This window comes from Salmo trutta, chromosome 17 (genome assembly GCF_901001165.1).
Source record: "Salmo trutta chromosome 17, fSalTru1.1, whole genome shotgun sequence".
Taxonomy (NCBI): domain Eukaryota; kingdom Metazoa; phylum Chordata; class Actinopteri; order Salmoniformes; family Salmonidae; genus Salmo; species Salmo trutta.
In genome coordinates this window covers 49,428,699-49,454,740 of record NC_042973.1, presented here as the reverse complement: position 1 = coordinate 49,454,740, position 26,042 = coordinate 49,428,699, and the positions used below count along the sequence as shown (strand labels likewise).

The window sequence follows — 26,042 nt, the reverse complement described above, 5'->3', positions numbered from 1 at the left end:
TAACACAATCACTTCAAACTGAATCCTAAAAGACTGGAAACTAGCTGCTTTCTATTGACATTACTTTGTATATATCCATAAAATGATGACAGCTGATTCATGATTTCGACTGACTGAGAAACACTGCTTGCCTGTCTGTCTCTTCCCAACTCCCGACACATTGATTACTATGGGACAGCTGGAGATCGAATTTGAATATTGAAACAATGTTGCAAATTTCAGAGAGTCAGACAGCAAGGTTTATACAAATCTCCTCTGTTAAAAACTAAATGTTAGTCTAAAAGAAATGTGAGATAATGTCTAGATGCTTTTTATAGTGGAGATCAAGTTTATAAAGTGGCTGGCTGGGCTGATGAGACAGTGGATTGCAGATGGAACAGATTAAATAGGCATTTTAACATCACACATTTAGCCTGTGGTAACTTGTGGAATAGATACCGGCTGGAATGCAGTTTTAACCAATTAGCATTCAGGAATAGAACCACCCGTTGTATACGGCTCTGCACTCATTTCTGAGACTTTTCACATTTGGTCTATGCACTTCACATGTGGTCCTGAGAACTGATCAGGGAAATAATGTTTGCTCACTCAGGGTTTCACTCAGCATGGTTCCCCGCTGGATACCAATATATAGGATTTATATATCGTAGCCAAATTTGCAACAGAGGATTTGAAGAGGCTGAGAGGGCCAAGTTGAACACTGAATTAACTTCCCAAAATAATTTTTTTGGGGGAAACAGAAGTTAATTGTTTAGTCTCAGTCAAGAGGGATATAGAAACAAAATTAGCTATATTTCTCAAGAACGTGTCAACTACTTGACATTCGGTGTAGAACTTGGCAGGGTAAGGTTATTATTACCATCCCACCAAGCAAAGAGAATTGTTGATTTAGAATAGATAACACCACATACTTTCTGAGGTGGGAAATTCAGAAAGGGGGCGATAAGAATAATTCGCAAGAGCTGTTGGGAAAAGTTGTGCTTTTGGCCTCCGGCCACCAGAGCGTCGCTAGTCTCTTACTGTTTGATCTCCTTGATCTTAGCCGCCAATTGTGTCTTGTCATAGGTCTTCCTGCGAGAGAGCGGCGAGGGCTCTGGAACTCTTTTTTCCGCCCCTGAGGAGGAGGCAGGTCTGGAGCCGGAACTAACATTTAGTTTTCATTAGCAACACACAACACAATCCAAAGACAACACAAGACAAAACATAAGGAACAAAAAGGACAACAATGTAAGACTATAAACTAAAGTATAAATGAAACAATATTGAGGCGGTGAACATGCATTACACACATACCACACTGTTACCTGATATTCAGTCCCAATATAGACGTTCCTCCTTTACCCAAATCTTTTGTTTTATAAGGACACCGGTGTAGCATTAGGGCTACATTGTGTCACACTGAAATCAGTCCCCAGCACTATATCTTATGTATTCAAGTCAAACTAAAATTGGTATTGCTGCTCAAAACATATGTAAAAAGCCAATGTGCGCTATTGGTTAGTTTTATTAGCTCTTTCTGTTGCTTTGACAGGATGCAAATGTTAAGGATTAATATTGTGTAGAGTTGACATAGCTGTGCCATAAGCCTATTGCAATTGAGAATTGCATCTAGCGAGAGAACATGAGGTCTGTATGGCCATACTGTACATGCCTCATAATCATAGTGTGTGTGTCTGCCTGTCAGTAGTAGCCTCGATGGGTTAGTGTTATTACAGCTGCTACATGCTTATTAACGAATATACTAAAGGGGTACATTTTGGTTTCTACTGGCTAGGAGACTTGCAGGTGAATAGAGGAGATTTAAAGACCATGTCAGGCAAAGTAAGTCAGGCAAAGTGAAAAGAGAATAAGCAGCAGCTGTAGCAACATGCAGAAAGCAGGGGGTTAGCAGGTTAGCTAGCTAGCACAAGAAGGCCCGGACTTACATGCTGCCCATCTTAGAGGACAAGCCAGGAGAATGAGCCATATAGTCCCTGTCCCTGACTGATGAGCCAATGGGGGTCTCGGGATCTCTGCCCTCTTCTGGAGTTTCAACCAATGGGAGACAGGGGGAGGAGAAATCGCCAGAAGGCGTGTCAGGGACAGAGTCACTTTTGGCGTAGAGCAGCTCCATCTGAGTGGTGGTTCTCCTACGAGCCTGGGTGGGGAGAAACACACTCAGTTCATAATACACACAAACACGTACCCACACACCAATGTCCCCACAACGATAGTAAAACAAGCATACACATGCTAATAGGCTGAGAATGGTACCTTGCTCCTTGTTTTGGCCTCTCCACAGAGTTTCATTAGATCTGATGTCAGAGAGCTGTAACGAGGAAGTAGAATACATGAGTTAACATACTTTTTTCAAATATAAAACAGGCAACAAAAAAAAGTCAAATGTTCACTATTTTTGGGTAATTTGAGTGAAATCTCTCTTTAATACTTACTGTCCGTCTGTTGCAGGACTCTGGGCGAATTCGTCACTGCTGCTGTCATCCCCATTCTCTGTGAAATCAAAGGACTAAAAATGTCAGTTGAACTGTATGTCAGAGCCAAACAACATCCATAGCAAATGCATTTTTTGATGTTGTGTGTTATGGCTAAATACCAACAAATTTAAGTCCTTTCTGTCTAGTTGTCCAAATACCTGCCAATCGTCCAACCAAACATGGTACAAGGGTAAAACCGTTTATTGAACCAAACCTTATGCTAATACTGTGTTGGCTACAAACAGACGTTAACAATATGTGGTTTATATTATTGAACAAGGTAATGGTGGTAATAATGAACAAGGAGAAGCGGATGAAGACGATGTCAGCGCAGCGCCATGCCGTTTATAAGAAAGAAAAGATCAGGTCCTTGTTCAGTCACTGAGAGGGAAGGGTTGACAAGGTTCAGGGGTCGAAAGGGTAAAAGAGGTCAAGAGGTCAGATGTGAGGGGTTATGAAAAGGAGGGAAGGGGGAAACCGAGATGAGCTGCTCCCGGGGCAGTGTGGTTTGCCTACAGGGTCCTACTGAGACAAAACATCCTGGTTCTACCTGTAAAATGGTGGGGTCCTCTACAGATACAGTACAGTAGTTATATTATCAGAGGCTATAGTATAAAGCATGGTGGCTGTAGCACATGGTGTGAAGGGGTCCTCTATTAAGGATACAAGTACAGTAGTTATATTAGCAGGTGCTAGAAGGCACGGTGGCTGTAGCACATTATGAGCTGAGGCTAGGAAAGCGGTTCTTTCACATTGGGAAGAACAGAAGGAGGGTCAGCTAACATATGGAGGGAGGTTTTGAAGACAGCAGCATTGCACCTCATGCACCTGCTCATGTTGTTGAGTTAGTTTCCAGGAGGGGGACCCATGCATTCATATAAACATATATATAGGAGAGAGTCTGGTGTCTGTTACTTACCCACTGGCATGTTACCTAGCTCTGTATACATTAAGGCACCATGGCGGGGCGAAAAGAAAAAAGGCAACACACAAATCAAAAACACATTCAGTCTTTCTCCCATAATCGAAACCAAATCAAGTCTAAAAGAAAGAAAGAGCAAGAGTGCAAGATCTACTAGTCAAAAAGATGTCCTCCTCAACAGATGCTGGTGAAAATACAACTGTCATACAGAACCTTATTCCACTGTCAGCGCAATAACAAAACGTCAGCTCAATAAAAAAATAGGGCAAAAATAAATAATGTACTTGTGTGATTATTCATCTCACAGCCAGCATCTATTGAGGAGGCCACAAGCAAAGAGCAACTCAACAATCCCCCATCATGCACTAGACCAGTCTCCCAGTCTTGGTACTGGAGGTCCAACCAACAGCTTTCGCTCCAGTTCCAGTAGAATCTCAACAACATTCAGGCCACAGACAGTTAGGTTTTCAATTATACATACTTCTGGGTCCATCACCCACTGAGTAACCAACCATTTATTTTGGGCTAGCAAGACCTGGCAGTGTTGTGGGCTTGATTTACGGACCTCCTGTAGCAGAGGTTGAGAGGGTCAGGGTCAAGGCCCTGGACTGAACTTTACATGCACCTTGCAGGGTGTGTGGCTGGCAGGCTGTACGGTTGGGGTTAGGGCTGTTACCTTGTAGAGCATTCCCCAGCAGGGCATCCAGTTCAGGGTTAAACTCTGCCTTCTCTTTCAGCATGTGGAACAGCAGCTGGTTCTGAGTGGCGCTGGTGATCTCTGTCTGCTTCAGCCTGCCCTCCATCACCTTCACCTGGGACTCCTTCTGGGCTGCCTGCAGACCCTAGGATAGGGAGGAGGTCAAAGGTCAGCTATAAGAAGGGTCACTAAAGGTCAGCTATACGAGCTATGATTGTGTGTAATACTGTAAACACACAAAATATGAATACACAAGGAGGGTGCTTGTGCATATACACACAGAACTAAACACATTAACTATCGTAGAAACCGACTTAATTGGGTACATGTGGAACCTGGGTTTAAAGTGCGAATGAACCAAAAAAGCAAGATAGGCTATCCAAAGTCAAACCAACTTTGCCACGGTCGCACACCGGCTGACTGAAGCTAATTGGCAAAAGAAGTTGGCTAGCTCGCTAGCTAGTCTAGGCTACTTCCAGACACAAGACCTGGTGAGACTTATCTAGAAGGGTGAGTGACCATAACTGTGTACTGTTCTGGCAGAGTGAAAGTACAAAAGCTTCCCACTTTCAAACTCTCACACACACACGAGACACCCACATCAAAGCACACGTCCAAAACCCAAATCTTGTTCTCAATCGCATTTCCTAATGAGGATCATTGAAACCGAGGCTAAATCAGGATGTTCAGCCCGCCTTTAAACTAAGTCAACTCCAGGAGAAGACAATGGAATAAGAGATTGGGGAGAGACTACGGAGGGACAGGTAAAAGGCAGTAAGTTAGTTACCTTGTTGATGGCCATAGAAATAAAGTGGTCCATCAGGAAACGGGCTTCTGTTAGAGTACAGGAGCTGATCACTGCGGAAACATCCACCGTGTCAACCTCCTCCTGCAAATGCATAATTACATGGTTAGGAAAAATGTGTTACTCAGAGAGTCATGGGTTAGTGTTTGATTTCTTTGGCCAGATTTGTGCTGCTTGAATTTGGCCATGGTTGTATCTCAACTTTTATGTGGCTTTCTCTCCTCGACTCCTTGATTTAAAATGTTTTTACGGCTTAATGCCAGCTTTCTGTCTGTCTGACCTTGGCCTCCTCCATCTGCATAATGTTGGCCTGGCAGTCTGCGATGCTGTCGTTGATGTAATCGATGTTGGCCATCAGGGTGTCCACTTCCTCGTTAAGGGGAAACACCACTTTCTCTTCCTCAGACCCCTCCCCCGCCAGCCTGTCCCTCTTTCTGGTCACCTTCTCCCTCCTCTTGGTCAGCTCCTCACGTTGCTGTGGAAGGGAGGAAGGATGGAGGGGGGAGTGGAGGAGGAGGCATGGTGGAAGAGAGAGAGGAGGCAGGGAAAGGAGGGTAGAGGACGGAGCAGGGGAATAAGGAGGAGTTTGCCAATGTTAATTGCTAATAGTGCTAATTTAGAGTAATATATTAGGTCTGTAAACTATATTCACCAAATGAAAAGATGTGTGAATGGCATTTAATGTTACCTTGAGCAGGCGGTTCATATCGGCCTCCATGTTAGATATGGTCATCCTCTGCATGATGACATCAGAGATACGGCGCTCCAGAGACTGCCACTTCACTTTGGCCACTCTGGTGGAATATATGCCCGTTGACCGTCTGTAGTAGGACCTGTCACACGCCACATGCACACACACAATTTTGAGGCATGTTCACTCTACGGAACGGCAATGCAGGTCTCAAGCTATGTGTTTTTTTAACTGCAAAAGCAATACTGATTGCTCGACAATATATAATATGGTGTACCATGCAGTGTAATGCAGCAACACACATCAAAATGGCATTGCAGTGACCTGTTGTCCAGTCCCTACCTGGTTCCGTTGGGTGCGGTGGATCCAGAGGATTGCAGGCGTCCTGAGGGGGGTCGGTGGGAGGAGTCCTGGAGGGCCTCTGGTAAACTCACCTTCCTGCTGGTCACCTTACCAGACATAGGTCTGGCCTGCCTCCTCAGTGCAGTTACCTGGTAGACAGACAGACAGACAGACAGACAGACAGACAGACAGACAGACAGACAGACAGACAGACAGACAGACAGACAGACAGACAGACAGACAGACAGACACGTAAGTCACCAGAGCCACCACCTGATGCTGAAGTTTGATGATCTCAATAGAATAGTATGAGTCTAGCTTGATATCTGATTCACTAAACTGTTTGTTGTTATCAGTGATCTTGAAGTAAGTCTTGAACTCTTACAATACAAAGATGCCATTGGTAGCCTACTCTCTCTGTACCTCTGCTCTCAGACTCTGGCCAATGGTTTCTACAACTTCCTATTCCAGGTACCAAAGGTCAAATACAATTTTGGGAAAAAAGCTTTTTGTTTTCTGGTCCTAGAACTTCAAAGTTCCTTGAACTTAGATCCAACTAGATGAGAGTTAGTGATTTGTTGCAAGGATGTGAGTAACTGCTTCTAGTCTTGGGTAATTGTAAAGTATACAACACTTCGGTATACTACATAATTTTTCCCTTTTGAAAATATAATTGCCCCCTTTAGTAAATATCCTTGTGTGACTCGGATCAATATATATTTTTTTTAAACTCAGTTGTGGTCTCAACTTACTGTTGAGAGTTAGAATAGTAGAATACACAAGGTGCCATTTCGAAATGTTTTTCATATAAAAGGCTGTGCAGGATTACATAATGCACATAAATTACTTTTTCCTCTAAATACCATGTACCGAATGAAAAAACACATCTCATTTTCACTAATGGTTTTGTCAAAAAAACTGTTGAGTTATATAACAAATTTGCCCACTCTGGTCTTGGCACCTTCTCTTTAGCCAACAGCTTGCAGATACAGATACAGGCTACCTACATTAACAGATTATTATGGATAAGAGCGATACTATTTGTATTCGTCAAAGGGCAGCCAAGCATCGATCATCATATCACTAGAATAAGACCCTCGATATTTATTGGAAAGTAACATCAAGATCGTCACTGTGCACTTTCACCACCCTGCGAAGTTAATCATCATTTATTTAATCTGTAGCCTAATAAACGGCATGCTTTCCCGAGTCGTAACTGGAAGGCCACACAACATATCATTGCGTGACTCCAAATTTATCTCGATATGATTGTTATTATATCAATATTTGCGCATAAAGACACTTCCATCGCCATTTCGGCATTTATAAAATTGTACCGGCATTTCATGTTTCCATCAGCCCAGTCGTGACTTTTTTCATGCATCAGGTCATTAATTCGCATGAAATGGTTGGCTGGAAACCTGCTTACTGATAGTCAATTGGCACATCTCAGCTAAAACAATTTTAGATTGGTAAGTTAGTCTAAAATACCGGCCGGAGGAGACCCCATTGATTTTGTTAGTCAGTCTCACTCAGATATATTAAAAACTGCAAACATTTCTCGTATGCACATGTGAGTACAGACCCGGGAGCAACTATGGCCCCTCATGATGACATCAGATTTTTTGTGGCCCCCACCCCCATCTCTGCTCTATGTGGAGGCCCCAAGATGGCTGTTCATGTTGCTCACCTCCTCAGTCTTCCTGCGCAGTATGAGCTCCTGTTGTCTCTTCTGGGCCTCCAGTAGCTTCAGCTGGTGCTGTGAAAAACACATTAACATTGCCTTCAGTAATGCCAATAGCATTAAGTTGCAAAAATTTTGCTTAACTGGTCCAATAACACATCTGGTTCAAGACAGCTTTTAGGCAAGCCTTGCCCTGCTCAAACCAGACTAGAAATAAGTATAACAAAATCAGGCAGACTTTATACCGAACCGTACTCACTGGATAAAGAGCTTTAAGAAAACAGTTTGGGTCGGCATGATGAAAAGGTAGTACAGCGGGGCTACATGAGGTGGATAGTGTGATAAGGAAGTACAGTTGCAGTACTGAGAAACTAGACTTTGGGTCCCAGTGGTTCACCTCCTGTTTGCGCTGGTCCTTCTTGAGGCTGGCGATCTCTCTGTTCCTCCTGGACTCTGTCATTCTGTTCTTCTCCTGCTGCTCCTTCATCTGCTTCATCAGACGAACCTGATGGCCAACCAGATCACATTTGGATCAATATCAGTAACCCACCATGTAATATTACATTTCCTTACATTCCTTACATTACAACGGAACGATTTTATTAGTGTAATGTTAGCCAGTTAGCTACATAGTTGTCTTTGCATCAAGGATAAAGGTGTAGCTAAAGGTGTAGGTGTAGCTTTGAGAAACTAACTTGAGAAACTAACAAGGTTAGCTAGCCAGCTAGCCAGCTGTATTCGTTTGTTCGCGCCGTTTTCCAAACGGCGTCAACATCACATCACCACAGCCACTGCTAGCTAGCCAACTTTACCAACTAGCGGTACTGTAGAAACTAAATACATTACAACGGAACGATTTGATTAGTGTAACGTTAGCTAGCTACATGTATCAAACATAAAGGTAAACGCAGCCACTGCTAGCTAGCCAACTCTACCAGCTACCAGCTAGCAGTGCTGTATCATTTTTAGTCAATAAGATTTTTGCAACGTAAGCTTTCGAGTTGTGTAGTCCACTTGTGTAGCTAGCAGGACTGACTTTGTGTTAGCTAGCCAACGTTTAATTACTTCTGCATTATGAAAGGAACTAGACACGGACACGAATGATCCATTGGTAGTTTGTTGTAACCAAGTATTGGTGCTAACCGTGTGTTATTGGATGCTAGCATGCTAGTTAGCTACGGCGTCATAAGACACGGTGCACTGGGTGGGTTTCACGGAAGAATACTGTACCAAGTTATCTAGCTGAATAAACTAAGTTTGAGCCTATTCCTGGAAACATTGAACCACTGTAGTTTACATCAATTATAATTTCTAAGTGGAAGTTGGAATAGTTATATTTGAGTGTTTCAGCGAATGGTTAGTGAGGGAGGCCCTGCTCTCTCGCTTCCCCAGTTGTTTAGTTAATTTTCTTTCCAATCTCCTTTGCATTAGCGTAGCCTCTCCTGTAGCCTGTCAACTATGTGTCTGTCTATCCCCGTTCTCTCCTCTCTGCACAGGCCACACAAACGCTTCACACCGCATTGCCGCTGCCACTCTAACCTGGTGGTCCCAGCGCACACGACCCACGTGGAGTTCCAGGTCTCCGGCAGCCTCTGGAACTGCCGGTCTGCGGCCAACAAGGCAGAGTTCATCTCAGCCTATGCTACCCTCCAGTCCCTCGACTTCTTGGCGCTGACGGAAACATGGATTACCACAGAAAACACTGCTACTCCTACTGCTCTCTCCTCGTCTGACCACGTGTTCTCGCATACCCCGAGAGCATCTGGTCAGCGGGGTGGCGGGACTGGAATCCTCATCTCTCCCAAGTGGACATTCTCTCTTTCTCCCCTGACCCATTTGTCTATCTCCTCCTTTGAATTCCATGCTGTCACAATCACTAGCCCATTCAAGCTTAACATCCTTATAATTTATCGCCCTCTAGGTTCCCTTGGAGAGTTCATCAATGAGCTTGATGCCTTGATAAGTTCCTTTCCTGAGGATGGCTCACCCCTCACAATTCTGGGTGACTTTAACCTCCCTACATCTACCTTTGACTCATTTCTCTCTGCCTCCTTCTTTCCACTCCTCTCCTCTTTTGGCCTCACCCTCTCACCGTCCCCCCTACTCACAAGGCAGACAATACGCTTGACCTCATCTTTACTAGATGCTGTTCTTCTACCAATCTTACTGCAACTCCCCTCCAAGTCTCCGACCACTACCTTGTATCCGTTTCCCTCTCGCTCTCCTCCAACACTACTCACTCTGCCCCTACTCAGATGGTATTGCGCCTGATTCTGCCTCCTCAACCCTCCTCTCCTCCCTTTCTGCATCCTTTGACTCTCTATGTCCCCTATCCTCCCGGCCGGCTTGGTCCTCCCCTCCTGCTCCGTGGCTTGACGACTCATTGCGAGCTCACAGAACAGGGCTCCGGGCAGCGAGCGGAAATGGAGGAAAACTAGCCTCCCTGCGGACCTGGCATCTTTTCACATTTTCTTCCTCTGTTTCTGCTGCTAACGCCACTTTCTACCACTCTAAATTCCAAGCATCTGCCTCTAACCCTAGGAAGCTCTTTGCCACCTTCTCCTCCCTCCTGAATGCTGAATCCCCCCCCCCTCTCTGCGGACGACTTTGTCAACCATTTTGAAAAGAAGGTTGACGACATCCGATCCTCGTTTGTTAAGTCAAACGACACCGCTGGTCCTGCTCACATTGCCCTACCCTATGCTTTGACCTCTTTCTCCCCTCTCTCTCCAGATGAAATCTTGCGACTTGTGACGGCCGGCCGCCCAACAACCTGCCCGCTTGACCCTATCCCCTCCTCTCTTCTCCAGACCATTTCCAGAGACCTTCTCCCTTACCTCACCTCGCTCATCAACTCATCCTTGACCGCTGGCTACGTCCCATCCGTCTTCAAGAGAGCGAGAGTTGCACCCCTTCTCAAAAAACCAAATCAGTCAGGTTTCAAGACTGGTCATTCAACTGAGACTGCTCTTCTCTGTGTCACGGAGGCTCTCCGCACTGCTAAAGCTGACTCTCTCTCCTCTGCTCTCATCCTTCTAGACCTATCTGCTGCCTTTGATACTGTGAACCATCAGATCCTCCTCTCCACCCTCTCCGAGTTGGGCATCTCCGGCGCGGCTCACTCTTGGATTGCGTCCTACCTGACAGGTCGCTCCTACCAGGTGGCTTGGCGAGAATCCGTCTCCGCACCACGTGCTCTCACCACTGGTGTCCCCCAGGGCTCAGTTCTAGGCCCTCTCCTATTCTCGCTATACACCAAGTCACTTGGCTCTGTCATATCCTCACATGGTCTCTCCTATCGTTGCTACACAGACGACACACAATTAATCTTCTCCTTTCCCCCTTCTGATAACCAGGTGGTGAATCGCATCTCTGCATGTCTGGCAGACATATCAGTGTGGATGACGGATCACCACCTCAAGCTGAACCTCGGCAAGACAGAGCTGCTCTTCCTCCCGGGGAAGGACTGCCCGTTCCATGATCTCGCCATCACGGTTGACAACTCCATTGTGTCCTCCTCCCAGAGTGCTAAGAGCCTTGGCATGACCCTGGACAACACCCTGTCGTTTTCCGCTAACATCAAGGCGGTGACCCGATCCTGTAGGTTCATGCTCTACAACATTCGCAGAGTACGACCCTGCCTCACACAGGAAGCGGCGCAGGTCCTAATCCAGGCACTTGTCATCTCCCGTCTGGATTACTGCAACTCGCTGTTGGCGGGGCTCCCTGCCTGTGCCATCAAACCCCTACAACTCATCCAGAACGCCGCAGCCCGTCTGGTGTTCAACCTCCCCAGTTCTCTCACGTCACCCCGCTCCTCCGCACACTCCACTGGCTTCCAGCTCGCATCTGCTACAAGACCATGGTGCTTGCCTACGGAGCTGTGAGGGGAACGGCACCTCCGTACCTTCAGGCTCTGATCTGTCCCTACACCCAAAGAAGGGCACTGCGTTCATCCACCTCTGGCCTGCTCGCCTCCCTACCTCTGCGGAAGCACAGTTTCCGCTCAGCCCAGTCAAAACTGTTTGCTGCTCTGGCACCCCAATGGTGGAACAAGCTCCCTCACGACGCCAGGACAGCGGAGTCAATCACCACCTTCCGGAGACACCTGAAACCCCACCTCTTTAAGGAATACCTGGGATAGGATTAAGTAATCCTTCTAAACCCCCCCCCCCTACCCCAAAAAAGATATAGATATACTATTGTAAAGTGGTTGTTCCACTGGATACCATATGGTGAATGCACCAATTTGTAAGTCGCTCTGGATAAGAGCGTCTGCTAAATGACGTAAAAATGTTCAACGTCAGTATGTAGAAAAAATATGAAATATGATGTTGACTGAGTGGTGACTCAAAAAAAAAGAATTATGCGGTTGGAATATTGTATCAATAAATATCTTTACGACGTCAATGTCACGATTAGCTGACAGCGGGTGTGGTCAGTCATGGTCATGGTTCTGGTCAGGTACAAGTACGTCTTCTTTCTACCTTTGTCTTCTTCATCTCTGTGACGTCCAGTTGGAGCTTCTTGAGCTGTGTCTCGTACTTTGATTGGTTCTTGAGGAGGCGTGTGTGTTCCTTCTGGGCTGACTGTAGCTTCTGTAGTTCCTTATTCATGAGACTTAGCTTCCTCTCATACTCCTGCTTGATCTTCTTAGCCTTATCGTCGTTGCACGTCTCCACCGAGCCTGAAGGGGGTGTCAAAAACAAGACGGAAAAACAGAGAAAATAAGCTTAAAAATCATAGGTTGCCATCCCTCCTAGAGAATTACTGGGTATGCAGGTTTTTGCTTCAGCCCTGCCACACCTGATTCTACTAGTCTGCTGCTCATAAGGACCTTGATTAGCTGAATCGGTGTGTTAGAGTAGGATTGGAAATGTTGACCACCCATGCCTTAATTGAACAGAGGGAAACCCCACACTTTTTACAGGGGTGGCTGTTCAATAGCCCAATGTTCTAAAGAACCAGAGCAAAAGAAAAACTTCAAACTATTCACAGTTCTCTGGTAGACTACAGACCAGTAACGGCTGTATGCATATCCAATAGCTATGTAATCCCAGTGTCCAGGTCATACATGAGACATACCCATGTTCTGCAGCACCTTGTCCCTCTCCAGCTGTGTGTCTCTGATCTTGCTCTGCAGCATCATCAGTTTCTGTTCGTACTGCTGTTTGAGCGTGTGCAGACGCCTCTGGCTGTTCTCCAGCTCATCTATCAGCTTCTGCTTGATGGCAATCTCACATGTAATGTTGGCCAGGTCCGCCTGGAAGTTCTCTGGTGGGGAAAGTAACATTGATTCATATGGGTTCAAAACATAGATATACATGTCCAATATATGTCCCTTCTATATTTCCTATTTCTACGATTAGGCCATTTTACCTTTCTCATCTGATTCTGAGTCTGAATCATCAGAGCTCTCCTCCACATCCATCTCCTCCTCTTCCTCATCGTCCTCTTCCTCGTGGTCACTCCCCTCCTGCCCCTCCTGTGAGCACAAACGAAATTAGAAGAGAACACAGAATTATCCGGTGTCAGAAAAACGGGGTGGGAAAAACACACGTGTCTTGTCTTGTAATTATTGCTGGGACGATAAACCGAAAATTACCGTCATTACCTTCCTCTTACCGAAACATTTTGTGTACGTCGGTCATTTTGCTTCTCAACATTCCTGTAGATTGTTCTAAAACCATTATTTGGTCAACATTAATAGCCTTTGCATTATGTCGATTCCTGCTATGAAAGTATCTGCCTGTCTACGTTTTGCTGTCGGCTGCTGAGTGAGCGAGCCACTCTCACTCGCTCTCCCCACTGTGCGCACGGAGGAGGGAGGGATGCATTGGGAGAAATACAAGCATTATGACTGTTGCTCAAACTGCAATTGCGGGGGGAAAAAATACAGTTTTCAAAGCAACTACTGTTGTTCTAGAGGAGAGTCACAGTTTTCTGTGAGTATATGTTTATTTCTCACATCTTAATATTGATTTCATGGCACCACTTTACAACTGGAGTAGGCTGTAGTATGGTTTTGATGAGCGCCATTTGCAGTGAATAGGCCTACATCATGTAGCCTAGGCCTAGCACTGGAAAGTTGTACTGATTAATCAATTAGCCTACATGGCTATATAGTAACACTATCTTATTTAGAGTTAGCAATCTAGCTAAGTGTTTTGAGTTCCCACTTCCTCAGGTGGTGAATAATATAGCCAATATGCACAAAGATGTCAGCAAATTCAAAAAATAAATATGATAATTCTGGATCCTATTTTGACAGATTGCCAGCAAATTATCAATAAAGCATTCCCTGGATGTGTTAGATGAAATAGATTAGTTTTTTAATCACAGGCTACCATCTCAGTGGTCTTATTTGGCACTGTAAAATAAATGTGTCTAGAGCCCTGCCGCTAATGTAAAGTAACTGTCCATTAAACATGTTTTTATCGTTGTATTTAATGCTAGAGCAAAATAGTTATGTTTATCACAATACTACTTTTTGTCCATATCAACCAGCTATAGCACCTCCCCAATAAATAAGTTATCGCTGGGGCCTCCCGAGTGGCGCAGCAGTCTAAGGCACTGCATCGCCGTGTTTGAGGCGTCACTACGGACCCGGGTTCGATCCCGGGCTGTATCACAACCGGCCGTGATTGGGAGTCCCATAGGGTGGCCGCATGAATCGACCTACGCCTCCTGAGCCAGTTGGGGAGTTGCAGTGATGAGACAAGATTGAAAAAGGGGGGGTAACAAAAATAAATAAAAATATTGCTGATTTATCGTTATTGCAACAAAACAAAAAAAATCCATATCGCCCAGCTCTATCATTTGACTAATGGGTAGTCAATCATACCGTCTCAGGCTCCTCATTGGACCGCTCAGTCAGCTCTTTTTCCGTCCCATTGTCTTGGTCGTTGTCGGGGACTTCCTCCTTGACAACACTAGTAGGGAACAACAGAGGGGCAAGGTGAGACAACATTGAGCTAAGGTTCAATAGTATTTTTTTCTATATCTTCAAAAATAAAGTGTGTTAATAAAGCTTATGATAAGGCCATTGATGGTGGATGAAAACAGAACCAATAATTTTGTTCCCATCATATCAGTCTGTCGTGGTGAGCAAATTGAAAGAAACTAGTGAACACAGGAAGAACTGAAGGAACTGATCTCAGGTTTCCGTTCTGGTCTGGCAACTGCCTGTCAAACAAAACAAAATGGTTGTTTAGAAGAAGTGAGGGATGGAAATGGCAATGGCAGGGAGGTTAAGGGAGGGGGAACCTGTGAACAAACCTGCCATTTTCCTCCTCTACTAACTCCTCCCTCTCTCTCTCTTCCAGCAGCTGCTGGAGCCTTCAGGGAGAGGTCAAGGTCAAAGGTCACAGGTGAGAGGACAGGGGAGAGAGATGTGACAAGGAAGGAAGGAAGGAAACCAGGGAGTACAGAGAAGAGGAAGGAAAATAAGTCATAGGGAAAAACATAGAGATCACAAACTGCTACTCACCATGGCCCCACATTGAGGTCATACAATAATAATAAAAAACGGACATTTTTTAACAAGAAAACAAAGAATTTGGTCCTACAATTAACCATGATCACTCTTTACCTCTTCTTCTTCTTCCTCTCCTTCTTCTTGAGTTTTTCCAGGTCTTTCTTTGCCATCTCAATGATGTCGGAGGCCTCCTTCTCGGGGGCCAGGAGGGCAGGGGAGAAGGTTCCGGGGTAAAAGGACTGCCGTGAAGAGGCACGGGATAGGTTCTTACGAAGGTTCTCATTCATAGACTCGCTCTCCAGGAGTTTGGCTCTATGGGGAATAACAGTGGAATTTAATAAAATTGTCAGTTTCTAACATATTCCTAAAGCTCAATGTTGTCTATATGCTATGCTGGGTCATGTTCAGTAGGGAGAAAACATTTTGATTTACCTCTATGTCATTATGTACTGTATGCAGACAGAAAAGTATACCTGAGATCCTCAATCTCTTTGATGTAGCTCTGGATCATGTTCCCAATCTCTTCACTCCCCTCACCTGAGAATAAACAGGAAACCCTTAGCAAACACACATTTAAACTTTTTACAATGGACAGGGTCATAAGGACAAAAGGACACACTCCTCGCACTCATCTTACACACACACCAATACACACCCTCACCTGCCCTGGCGAGGACCTGGTTGGCCTGGTCACTGAGGTACTGTGTGAGTCTGGCCCTCTGTGCGTCAATGGTCTCCTGCATGGCTTTGACCCTGATCCTCAGGTTGCTGTTCTCTGTCTGCAGCATGCTGTTCTCATGGAACATGTCGTTGATGCTATCCATACCGTCCTCACCCACCAAACGCTTACCCTGCCAGAGGAGAATGGGTTTAGACAGAATTCTAAGTAATTAAGGGCAATTTATTTACGTCATACCTCCTTTTCATATGGTTAATTTTTTCAATTATCTCTCTCTACCTCTCTCTTACCGTCCTGTACTCCATGAGTTCCATCTGTAGCCTGGCGATCTCTGTCCTGAGAGCAGAGATCTGTTGGGAAGCCTTGTCCTGGTTCACCATCACCTTGTTCTTAATGTTCCTGGCTCTGTTGGCATACTTCAGTGCATTCAGGGTCTCCATAAAGTCCCGGTCAGACGGGCTGATGCACGCTATCATCATTGTTTGGCTGAGAGAGGGGAAGGATATGGGAGGAGAAAAATATGGATTTACAAAAGAAACACAGAGAGAAGCAATCTGCAGTTCAGATGAATATGGTTGCTTGTAGCAATTGTGTTGCAGACATCTAATAATTACTGTATCAGTTAACAAAACGCATTTAGTTTGACATGCACACCAACCAACTGTGAGACCAACCCTGGCACAAAGATAGGAAGAAAGGCTTGACCAATTGCACACAGACCTATTTCCACCCAGGGAGTCCTGTAGAAGCCGGGTGAGTTTGGAGTCTCTGTAAGGCACATGCGAGGATCGCTTGCTTCGGTCTCCCAAAGCACTGATTACATTTCCAAGAGCAAGCTGCAGTTTGGAAGAGATGACCAAGAAATACCACAAAACAAAACAGATATTGAAGGTTATTTCCAGAAACATTCTGGTTCAAGGAGTCTATTTATGTCCATACTGGGCTGATATGAGTTTGAAGTAGCCACCCTTTGCACACTCTTGGCATTCTCTCAAACAGCTTCACCTGGAATGCTTTTCCAACAGTCTTGAAGGAGTTCCCACATATGCTGAGCACTTCTTGGCTGCTTTTCCTTCACTCTGCGGTCCAACTCATCCCAAACCATCTCAATTGGGTTGAGGTCGGGTGATTGTGGAGGACAGGTCATCTGATGCAGCACTCCATCACTCTCCTTCTTGGTCAAATAGCCGCTACACAGCCTGGAGGTGTGTTTTGGGTCATTGTCCTGTTGAAAAACAAATGATAGTCCCACAAAGCCCAAAACAGAAGGGATGGTGTATCGCTGCAAAATGCTGTGGTAACCATGCTGGTTGAGTGTGCCTTGAATTCTAAATAAATCACAGACAGTGTCACCAGCAAAGCACCCCCACACCATCACACCTCCTCCTCCAAGCTTCACGGTGGGAACCACACATGCAGAGATCATCCGTTCACCTACTCTGTGTCTCACAAAGATACAGCTGTTGGAACCACCAAAAATCTCAAAATGTTGACTCATCAGACCAAAGGACAGATTTCCACTGGTCTAATGTCAATTGCTCATGTTTCTTGGCCCAAGGAAGTCTCCTCTTCTTATTGGTGTCCTTTAGTAGTGGTTTCTTTGCAATTCGACCATGAAGGCATGATTCACGAAGTCTCCTCTGAACAGTTGATGTTGAGATGTGTCTGTTACTTGATCTCTGTGAAGCAATAATTTGGGATTCAATCTGGGGTGCAGTTAACTCAAATTAACTTATCCTTTGCAGCAGAGGTAACTCTTGGTCTTCCTTTCCTGTGGCGGTCATGAGAGCCAGTTTCATCACAGCGCATGATGGTTTTTGCAACTGCACTTGAAGAAACTTTTAAAGTTCTTGACATTTTCCGCATTGACTGACCTTCATGTCTTTTGCTTTTGTCGTTTCTCTTTGCTTATTTGAGCACTTCTTGCTATAATATGGACTTGGTCTTTTACCAAATAGGGCTATCTTCTGTATACCACCCCTACCCTGTCACAACACAACTGATCGGCTCAAACGCATTAAGAAGGAAAGAAATTCCACAAATGAACTTTTAACAAGGCACACCTGTAATTGAAATGCATTCCAGGTGACTACCTCATGAAGCTGGTTGAGAGAATGCCAAGAGAGCACAAATCTGTCATCAAAGGTTACTTCAAGAATCTCAAATATAAAATATATTTTGATTTGTTTAACACTTTTTTGGTTACTACATGATTCTATATGTGTTATTTCATAGTTTTGATGTAGAAAATAGTAAAAAATTAAGAAAAACCCTAGAATGAGTAGGTGTTTTCAAACTTTTGACTGGTACTGTAAATATTCAGACCCTTTGCTGAGACTTGAAATTGAGCTCAGCTGCATCCTGTATCCATTGATCATCCTTGAAATGTTTCTACAACTTGATTGCAGTCCACCTGTGGTAAATTCAATTGATTGGACATGATTTGGAAAGGCAAACACCTGTCTACATAAGGTCTCACAGTTGGAGAGTTTTAAGTTCCTCGGCATACATATCACGGACAAACTGAAATCGTCCACCCACACAGACAGCATGGTGAAGAAGGCGCAGCAGCACCTCTTCAACCTCAGGAGGCTGAAGACATTCGGCTTGTCACCAAAAACATTCACAAACTTTTACAGATGCACAATCGAGAGCATCCTGTCGGGCTGTATCACCGCCTTGTACGGCAACTGCTCCGCCCATAACCGGAAGGCTCTCCAGAGGGTAGTGAGGTCTGCACAACGCATCACCGGGTGCAAACTACCTGCCCTCCAGGACACCTACACCACCCGATGTCACAGGAAGGCCAAAAAGATCATCAAGGACAGCAACCACCCGAGCCACTGCCTGTTCACCCCGCTAACATCCAGAAGGCGAGGTCAGTACAGGTGCATCAAAGCTGGAACCGAGAGACTGAAAAACAGCTTCTATCTCAAGACCGTCAGACTGTTAAACAGCCATCACTAACATTGAGTGGCTGCTGCCAACATACTGACTCAACTCAAGCCACTTTAATAATAGGAAAATTGATGTAATCAATGTATCACTTGCCACTTTATATTATTTATATTAGATAATGTTCACATAACCTACATTATTTATCTCATATGTATATACTGTACGCTACCATCTACTGCATCTTGCCATCTTGATGTAATAAATGTATCACTAGCCACTTTAAACAATGCCACTTTATATAATGTTTTCATAACCTACATTACTCATCTCATATGTATATACTGTACTCTATGCCATCCTGATGTAATGTATCACTAGCCACCTTAAACAATGCCGCTTTATATGTTTTCATACCCTACAATACTCATCTCATATGTATATACTGTACTCCATACCATCTACTACATCTTGCCTACGCCGTTCGACCATCACTCATTTATATATTTGTATGTACATATTCATATTAATTCCTTTACACTTGTGTGTACAAGGTAGTTGTTGTGGAATTGGTAGATTACTTGTTAGATATTACTGCATGGTCGGAACTACAAGCACAAGCATTTCGCTACACTTGCATTAACACCTGCTAACCATGTGTATGTGACAAATACATTTGATTTGATTTGATTTGACAGAGTAGTCAGGATCAAGGGAAATATGAATGGCGCAAAGTACAGAGAGATCCTTGATGAAAACCTGATCCAGAGCGCTCAGGACCTCAGACTGGGGTGAAGGTTCACCTTCCAACAGGACAATGACCCTAAGCACACAGCTAAGACAACGCAGGAGTGGCTTCAGGACAAGTCTCTGAATGTCCATGAGTGGCCCAGCCAGAACCCGGACTTGGAACCCAATCGAACATCTCTGGAGAGACCTGAAATAAGTTGTGCAGCAATGCTCCCCATCCAACCTTACAGAGCTTGAGAGGATCTGCAGAGATAAATGGGAGAACCTCCCCACATACAGCTGTGCCAAGCTTGTAGCGTCATACCCTCGAAGACTTAAGGCTGTAATCGCTGCCAAAGGTGCTTCAACAAAGCACTGAGTAAAGGGTCTGGATAATTATGTAAATGTCATATTTCAGTTTTTTTTTGAATACATTTGCAAAAATGTATTATACGTACCGTAAATTCCAGACTATAAGCCGCAACTTTTTTCCCAGGCTTTGATCCTCGCAACTTAAACAATGACGCGGCTAATATATGGATTTTTCCCTCTTTCAATTTTTTTTTCTACAAAAAAACACATTCTGTGACGTGCTCAGTTTTTTTGGCGGCATGAAGCTTTCATTAGACCAATGAAATTGCCGAACGGGTTACAGTCAAACAACTTTTTTGTTTACTGTTTAGATTAAATCGAGCGCTCTCAAACTTCCTATCATTCTGATTACGGTAGTCATTTTGTCACCCTCATCATGGCAAAGACACGGAGAAATGCATATGATGCACCTTTCAAGTTGAAGGCGATTGATCTGGCTGTTGGAAAAGGAAATAGAGCATGAGGAATTGACTCAGTGCAAAAAGACAACTAAAGCTTACTGCTATTTTTTTATTTTTTGTTACAAGCCATGTTTCGTTAAAGCCTATTTATTTTTGTTACAAGCCGTGTTTCGTTAAAGCCTATTTATTTTTGTTACAAGCCGTGTTTCGTTAAAGCCTGTGTAAAGTTCATTTGTTTCAATGTACCGGTAGGCACCTGCAGCTTATTTATGTTCAAAATAATATATATTTTTAAAATTCAGTGGGTGCGGCTTATGTTCAGGTGCGCTTAATAGTCCGGAAATGACGGTAGATTGATTCTTTTTTTTCCAAATACATTTTAGAATAAGGCTGTAACGAAACAAAATGTCTGTAAAGTCAAGGGATCTGAATACTTTCTGAATGCACTGTATCTCTAGCTTAAACTGATAGATTTTGATGTGGATTTTTACATTATGCTAATTAGGGGGCAGACATCAAGTTTAGGGGGTTAAAGGACAAAAATTATATATTCCTATATTGCACACATTTTTACCAGAGACGTTTTGAACAGATTCTTATTGCGAGGGCTCTCCAACCTTGTTCCTGGAGAGGTACCATCCTATAGGTTTTCGCCAAACCCTAATCTAGCGTACCTGATTCTAATAATTAGCTGGTTGATAAGCTGAATCAGGTTAGTTACAAGTGGGGTTGGAGTGAAAACCTACAGGAGCATCGTTCTCCAGGAACAGGGTTGGATAGACCTGCTAGTGTATTAGAGAATAGGGTTGGTCAAAACTTGTGTACTACTATAGAGAATACGGTCCATTTCGGACACAACCAGTGTCTCACCAGTCCACAGTTGATGGAGATTCCCTCCTTAGCTCGGTCTCCGGTCGCCCCTGTTCTCTTCAGTCTCTCTGACCCGGCTAGGTCCACAAAGTGAAACTTGGCCGTCAGTGTCTCATACTCTTCCATCTCCGAGTTGCTGTTAGCAACCTTGTTGTCCGTCTCGTTGTTGTCCTGCTGTGAGTTAGAAAAACAACCAGATCGATGCCTTTGTGTCAGTACCGTTATTCAAAAGCACTGTCCCTGTCATTAATGTAACATAACATAGAATGTCAGTAGCCTGCCATAAACAGTAGCCTACCATAATGTCAGTACCTTAATAACAGTAATTTCTATATACAGTATGTCATTTACGTAACAGCATAATATGACATGATAGCATAGGAGTGGCTATATCATTTCTGTAACATCAAGGTTAGGAGTAACTTCAGTCACTGTCATAACATGTCATAACATGCACTAACAGCGTCTCAACAAGTGACAGGAGTCACATCACAGTAACAAAAGGGTAGATACGGAATAAGATAGGAGTTGGCAAGAAGAGCACAAAAGGACTGGCACTAAGGCTAGGAATAAGCTGCTCTTGTACGTACATTGTCGGATGCACAGACTCTGACTTGGCACAGGTGAATGGTGAAGATGGCGTGAGAGCGGGAGCTCTGGACGTTCATCTGGGTGCTGGCCGTGGTACGACATAGAGCACCCAGCTTCAGACACTGCATCATCTGAGAGAGATTGGACATCACTGTGTTATCACTGTGTAAATGATCATTTTACAGTTCATTTCATGTTTTTTTACTTTCCTATATTACATATACATACAGCCATACACATACTGTAGCCAATGTGTTAAATGGAAACTGAAATCTGTACGACTAACCAGAATAACCTACAGTTTTTGGGCAAAGTCCTCTGACAATATTAGTCCCACGTAAATTGGCATCCCTGTGTTTTGAGAGAAATGTCTGAGTTTGACAGGTGTTGGACGAAGTTTGATTCGATAAATTGAACAAAGTGCTGAGCATAGGCTATATAGAGTGCATTCGGAAAGTACTCCGACCCCTTGACTTTTGCTACATTTTGTTACGTTACACCATTATTCTAAAATTGATTAAATAGCTTTTTTCCCCTCGTCAATCTACACACAATACACCATAATGACAAAGCAAAAACAGTTTTTTTACATTTTTGCACATATATTAAAAATAAAAATGGAAATATCACATTTACATAAGTATTCAGACCCTTTACTTAGTACTTACTTGACGCACCTTTGGCACTGATTAAAGCCTCGAGTCTTCTTGGGTATGACGCTACAAGCTTGGCACACCTGTATTTGGGGAGGTTCTCCCATTCTTCTCTACAGATCTTCTCAAGCTCTGTCAGGTTGGATGGGGAGTGTCGCTGCACAGCTATTTTCAGGTCTCTCCACAGATGTTACATCGGGTTCAAGTCCAGGCTCTCGCTGGGCCACTCATGGACATTCAGAGACTTGTCCCGAAGCCACTCCTGCGTTGTCTTGGCTGTGTGCTTAGGGTTGGTGTCCTGTTGGAAGGGGAAACTTTGCCCCCAGTCTAAGGTCCTGAGCACTCTGGAGCAGGTTTTCATCAAGGATCTCTGTATACTTTGCTCCGTTCATCTTTCTCCTTGATCCTGACTAGTCTCCAAATCCCTGCCGCTGAAAAACATACCCACAGCATGATGATGCCACCACCATGCTTCACCCTAGGGATGGCGTTAGGTTTCCTCCAGACATGATGCTTGGCATTCAGGCCAAAGAGATCAATCTTGATTTCATCAGACCAGTGAATCTTGTTTCTCATGGTCTGAGAGTCCTTTAGGTGCCTTTTGTCAAACTCCAAGCGGGCCGTCATGTGCCGTTGACTGAGGAGTGGCTTCCGTCTGGACACTCTACCATAAAGGCCTGATTGGTGGAGTGCTGCAGAGATGGTTGTCATTCTGGAAGGGTCTCCCATCTCCACAGAGGAACTCTGGAGCTCTGTCAGAGTGACCATTGGGTTCTTGGACACCTCCCTGATCAAGGCCTTTCTCCCCCGATTGCTCAGTTTGGCCGGGCGGCCAGCTCTAGGAAGAATCTTGGTTGTCCCAACCTTCTTCCATTTAAGAATGATGGAGGCCACCGTGTTCTTCTGGACCTTCAATGCTGCAGAAAGTTTTGGTACCCTTCCCCAGATCTGTGCCACGACAAAATCCTGTCTCAGAGCTCTACGGACAATTCCTTCAACCTCATGGCTTGGTTTTTGCTCTGACATGCACTGTCAACTGTTGGACCGTATATAGATAGGTGTGTGCCTTTCCAAATCATGTCCAATCAATTGAATTTACCTCAGGTGGATTCCAATCAAGTTGTAGAAACATCTCAAGGATGATCAATGGAAACAGGATGCACCTGAGTTCAATTTCGAGTCTCATAGCAAAGGGTCTGAATACTTATGTAAATAAGTATTATTTTTTTTATTTTTAGAAATTGGCAAACATTTCTAAAAACCTGTTTTCGCTTATTCATTATGGGGTAATGTGTGTAGATTGATGAAGAAAAAAATCGAGTTCATCTATTTTATATTATGGCTGTAACGTAACAAAATGTGGAAAAAGGGAAGGGGTCTGAATAGTTTCCGAATGCACTGTATGAAGGGCCTATATGTATCAACTTTCACAGTAAATGCTTTTGCTTATACGTTTTGTACGAATGAATTGAACATCGCCAAAAATTGCGCCTATTTAATGCAACCCTTGCTCTTAATAGATCACAATGCAGCACACAGTGCAAATGAGCTATTTCACTTTGTCATTCGCAGCCTTAAAACACATATCAAGTGCAAGTTCGCTGTTTAGCTCACATCTGAAGGCTGGGGGGCATTTAGGACATTTTCCACTGTGGATCGCTAAAATATCCTAATGATTATGATGACACTTCCTCAATTCAAATATTATGGTGACACTATACCAAAGATGGCTTGGTATGGTTTAGAAACCTGTGAACCAAGCTCGAGTTACCCTGTTATTGCCTGGACTTATATATCTTCACACCTAGAAAAAAACCTCCAGGTTTCTGTCATAACTGTCAATCAACATATATATATATATATAAATTACAGGGGGGAGTTTGAAAAAACATTACCAACTAGTCCTGAGTGAATAGGGCTATAGCCTTAATAATAACTCCTGCAGAATTAAGCATTTCTTGCAGTAAAATAATACACTAAGTGTAGGCAATATTTGGACTTGGGAACAGGAGTGGAGAAATATGATTTCTTTCTGCAGTTAGTATGATCTGTAGAGGTGCTGTCTTCATCATAAAAGCATCATAAAAGCTGGTAGTATTTCAACCACATAAAATATGCATCGATGCCGAACTGAAATCTTATTAGAAACACAAATTGGGTCGTTTTCACAGCTTTCTTTTTCCTTACAACCGGTCAAAGTGATGTCATTTGGACATTTTGCAGAGAACATCTTTCCTGTTTTTTTTTGCTTTATTGTATTTTCTCCCCAGTCGCTAAACATCTTTGCTCCGAGAAAGATGACAGAGAAAACGTTTCTGATTGAAGCAAACGTTTCTGATTGAAGCAGTCATTCTATCTATCTATTACATTATTCTGTTGAGCAAGGGTTTATTTAGTCTTCTAGGGCAATATATAATGACAAAAGAGAAGCTACATATATTTAATTATAGACAAGTTGACTAACAAACAGCCTCCCTAAATATCGGAAATTATAAGTAGAAACATATCTAAATCAGGCAAAACAAAATCCAGCAACCCAGTGTCAAAAAATCTTCTGTAGTCTGACTGTAGTCTATAGCGCATTTTCTATATTTGCGGGTAAGTGCCTCCGATTTTCACTTTATCACATATAGTCAGGCGGTTGCGGCTGGGTTATTAGCAGTTGCATGCGGGTGTGGGTAAACAAACAGCTGACCTGCGCATCTCTAACGTACACACCTCTGCCTCGGAGGCTACAGTCCGTGTGGTCACCCCCACTGTGTAGATTCCTCCATTAGCGTCCTCGTGGATCTTAATGTGGGATTTCTGCGTCCGAGCCTCCAGGTCCCTCGTAGAGTCAAACAGATCCAGCACCTCCTCATTGTAAAGCTAAACCAGGACACACCCAGAACCACACAATATTACAGTCTTATTTGTTACCGTGGTAAATTGAGCACTGTGAAATTCCATGAAAATATCAAAGGTTCTGATAGTTTGTATCCTATTCCAGTTCTGATATCACACTGATGCAAGACCATATCTGATTATGTCAGACTGAAAGCGAGAAAGTGAGCAACATGAGTAGGACTGTCTGACTCAGTCTGAACAACGTTAAACAGCAGAGGACTCTCAAGAGTCTAAACAGTGAGACAGATAATGTATCTCGATATGGAGTCTAACACACATACCTACAACAGAGATGTTTTTATAGAATGTAACAGGCTTTGCCACCACTCCCCTTCTCTCTGGTGTGACCTCTATGAATGGCTTTTCTACAAAAGTAACTTGGCTTTGTGTTGGTGCCCAAGGTCCAGAGCAGTATATCTAAATGCAAGGCTCTGCCAAGGTCCTAGTTTGATGAAAGGGGGGTGAATAACAGGTAAATAACTTACAGTGCATTCGGAAAGATTTCAGACTTTTTTCCAGATATTGTAACGTTTCAGCCCTATTCTAAAATGGATGAAATAAACATTTTCCTCATCAATCTACAGAAATTGTTTGGACATGATTTGGAAAGGCAGACTATATAAGTTCCCACAGTTGACAGCCAAGCCATGAGGTCGAAGCAATTGTCCGTAGAACTCCGAGACAGAATTGTGTCGAGGCACAGATCTGGGGAAGAGCACAAAAACATGTCTGCAGCATTGAAAGTACTCAAGAACACGGTGGCCACCATCATTCTTAAATGGAAGATGTTTGGAACCACCAAGACTCTTCCTAGAGCTGGCCACACGGCCAAACTAAGCAATCGGGGGAGAAGGGCCTTGGTCAGTGAGGTGAC

At 43.9% G+C, this 26,042-nt stretch overlaps 1 protein-coding gene and 1 long non-coding RNA gene across 3 annotated transcripts in view; one reads left to right on the top strand and one right to left on the bottom strand.

Annotated features, from left to right (window-relative positions):
- Window positions 1-26,042, bottom strand: part of LOC115152340 (kinesin-like protein KIF21A) — a 56,533-nt gene that overhangs the window by 5,771 nt on the left and 24,720 nt on the right. The window contains exons 4-27 of one of the 2 annotated variants that reach the window (XM_029697110.1): window positions 25,001-25,150; window positions 21,629-21,760; window positions 21,039-21,212; window positions 16,492-16,607; window positions 16,062-16,257; window positions 15,748-15,943; window positions 15,566-15,629; window positions 15,207-15,404; window positions 14,460-14,547; window positions 12,995-13,100; window positions 12,701-12,889; window positions 12,103-12,302; window positions 8,013-8,120; window positions 7,622-7,690; window positions 5,932-6,080; window positions 5,587-5,731; window positions 5,179-5,373; window positions 4,881-4,982; window positions 4,073-4,238; window positions 3,394-3,414; window positions 2,433-2,490; window positions 2,254-2,308; window positions 1,926-2,137; window positions 1,021-1,143 (exon numbers count right to left, since the gene is read on the bottom strand). In XM_029697110.1, the coding sequence (XP_029552970.1) occupies window positions 1,021-1,143; window positions 1,926-2,137; window positions 2,254-2,308; window positions 2,433-2,490; window positions 3,394-3,414; window positions 4,073-4,238; window positions 4,881-4,982; window positions 5,179-5,373; window positions 5,587-5,731; window positions 5,932-6,080; window positions 7,622-7,690; window positions 8,013-8,120; window positions 12,103-12,302; window positions 12,701-12,889; window positions 12,995-13,100; window positions 14,460-14,547; window positions 15,207-15,404; window positions 15,566-15,629; window positions 15,748-15,943; window positions 16,062-16,257; window positions 16,492-16,607; window positions 21,039-21,212; window positions 21,629-21,760; window positions 25,001-25,150 (3,212 nt within the window). The remainder of the gene's footprint in view (window positions 1-1,020; window positions 1,144-1,925; window positions 2,138-2,253; window positions 2,309-2,432; window positions 2,491-3,393; window positions 3,415-4,072; window positions 4,239-4,880; window positions 4,983-5,178; window positions 5,374-5,586; window positions 5,732-5,931; window positions 6,081-7,621; window positions 7,691-8,012; window positions 8,121-12,102; window positions 12,303-12,700; window positions 12,890-12,994; window positions 13,101-14,459; window positions 14,548-15,206; window positions 15,405-15,565; window positions 15,630-15,747; window positions 15,944-16,061; window positions 16,258-16,491; window positions 16,608-21,038; window positions 21,213-21,628; window positions 21,761-25,000; window positions 25,151-26,042) is intronic. The other variant, XM_029697111.1, reaches the window with a different exon arrangement.
- On the top strand, window positions 8,089-15,359 carry LOC115152341 (uncharacterized). Its single transcript, XR_003867469.1, has 3 exons — window positions 8,089-8,168; window positions 14,941-14,985; window positions 15,248-15,359. It is a non-coding gene; the product is annotated as an uncharacterized LOC115152341 (long non-coding RNA).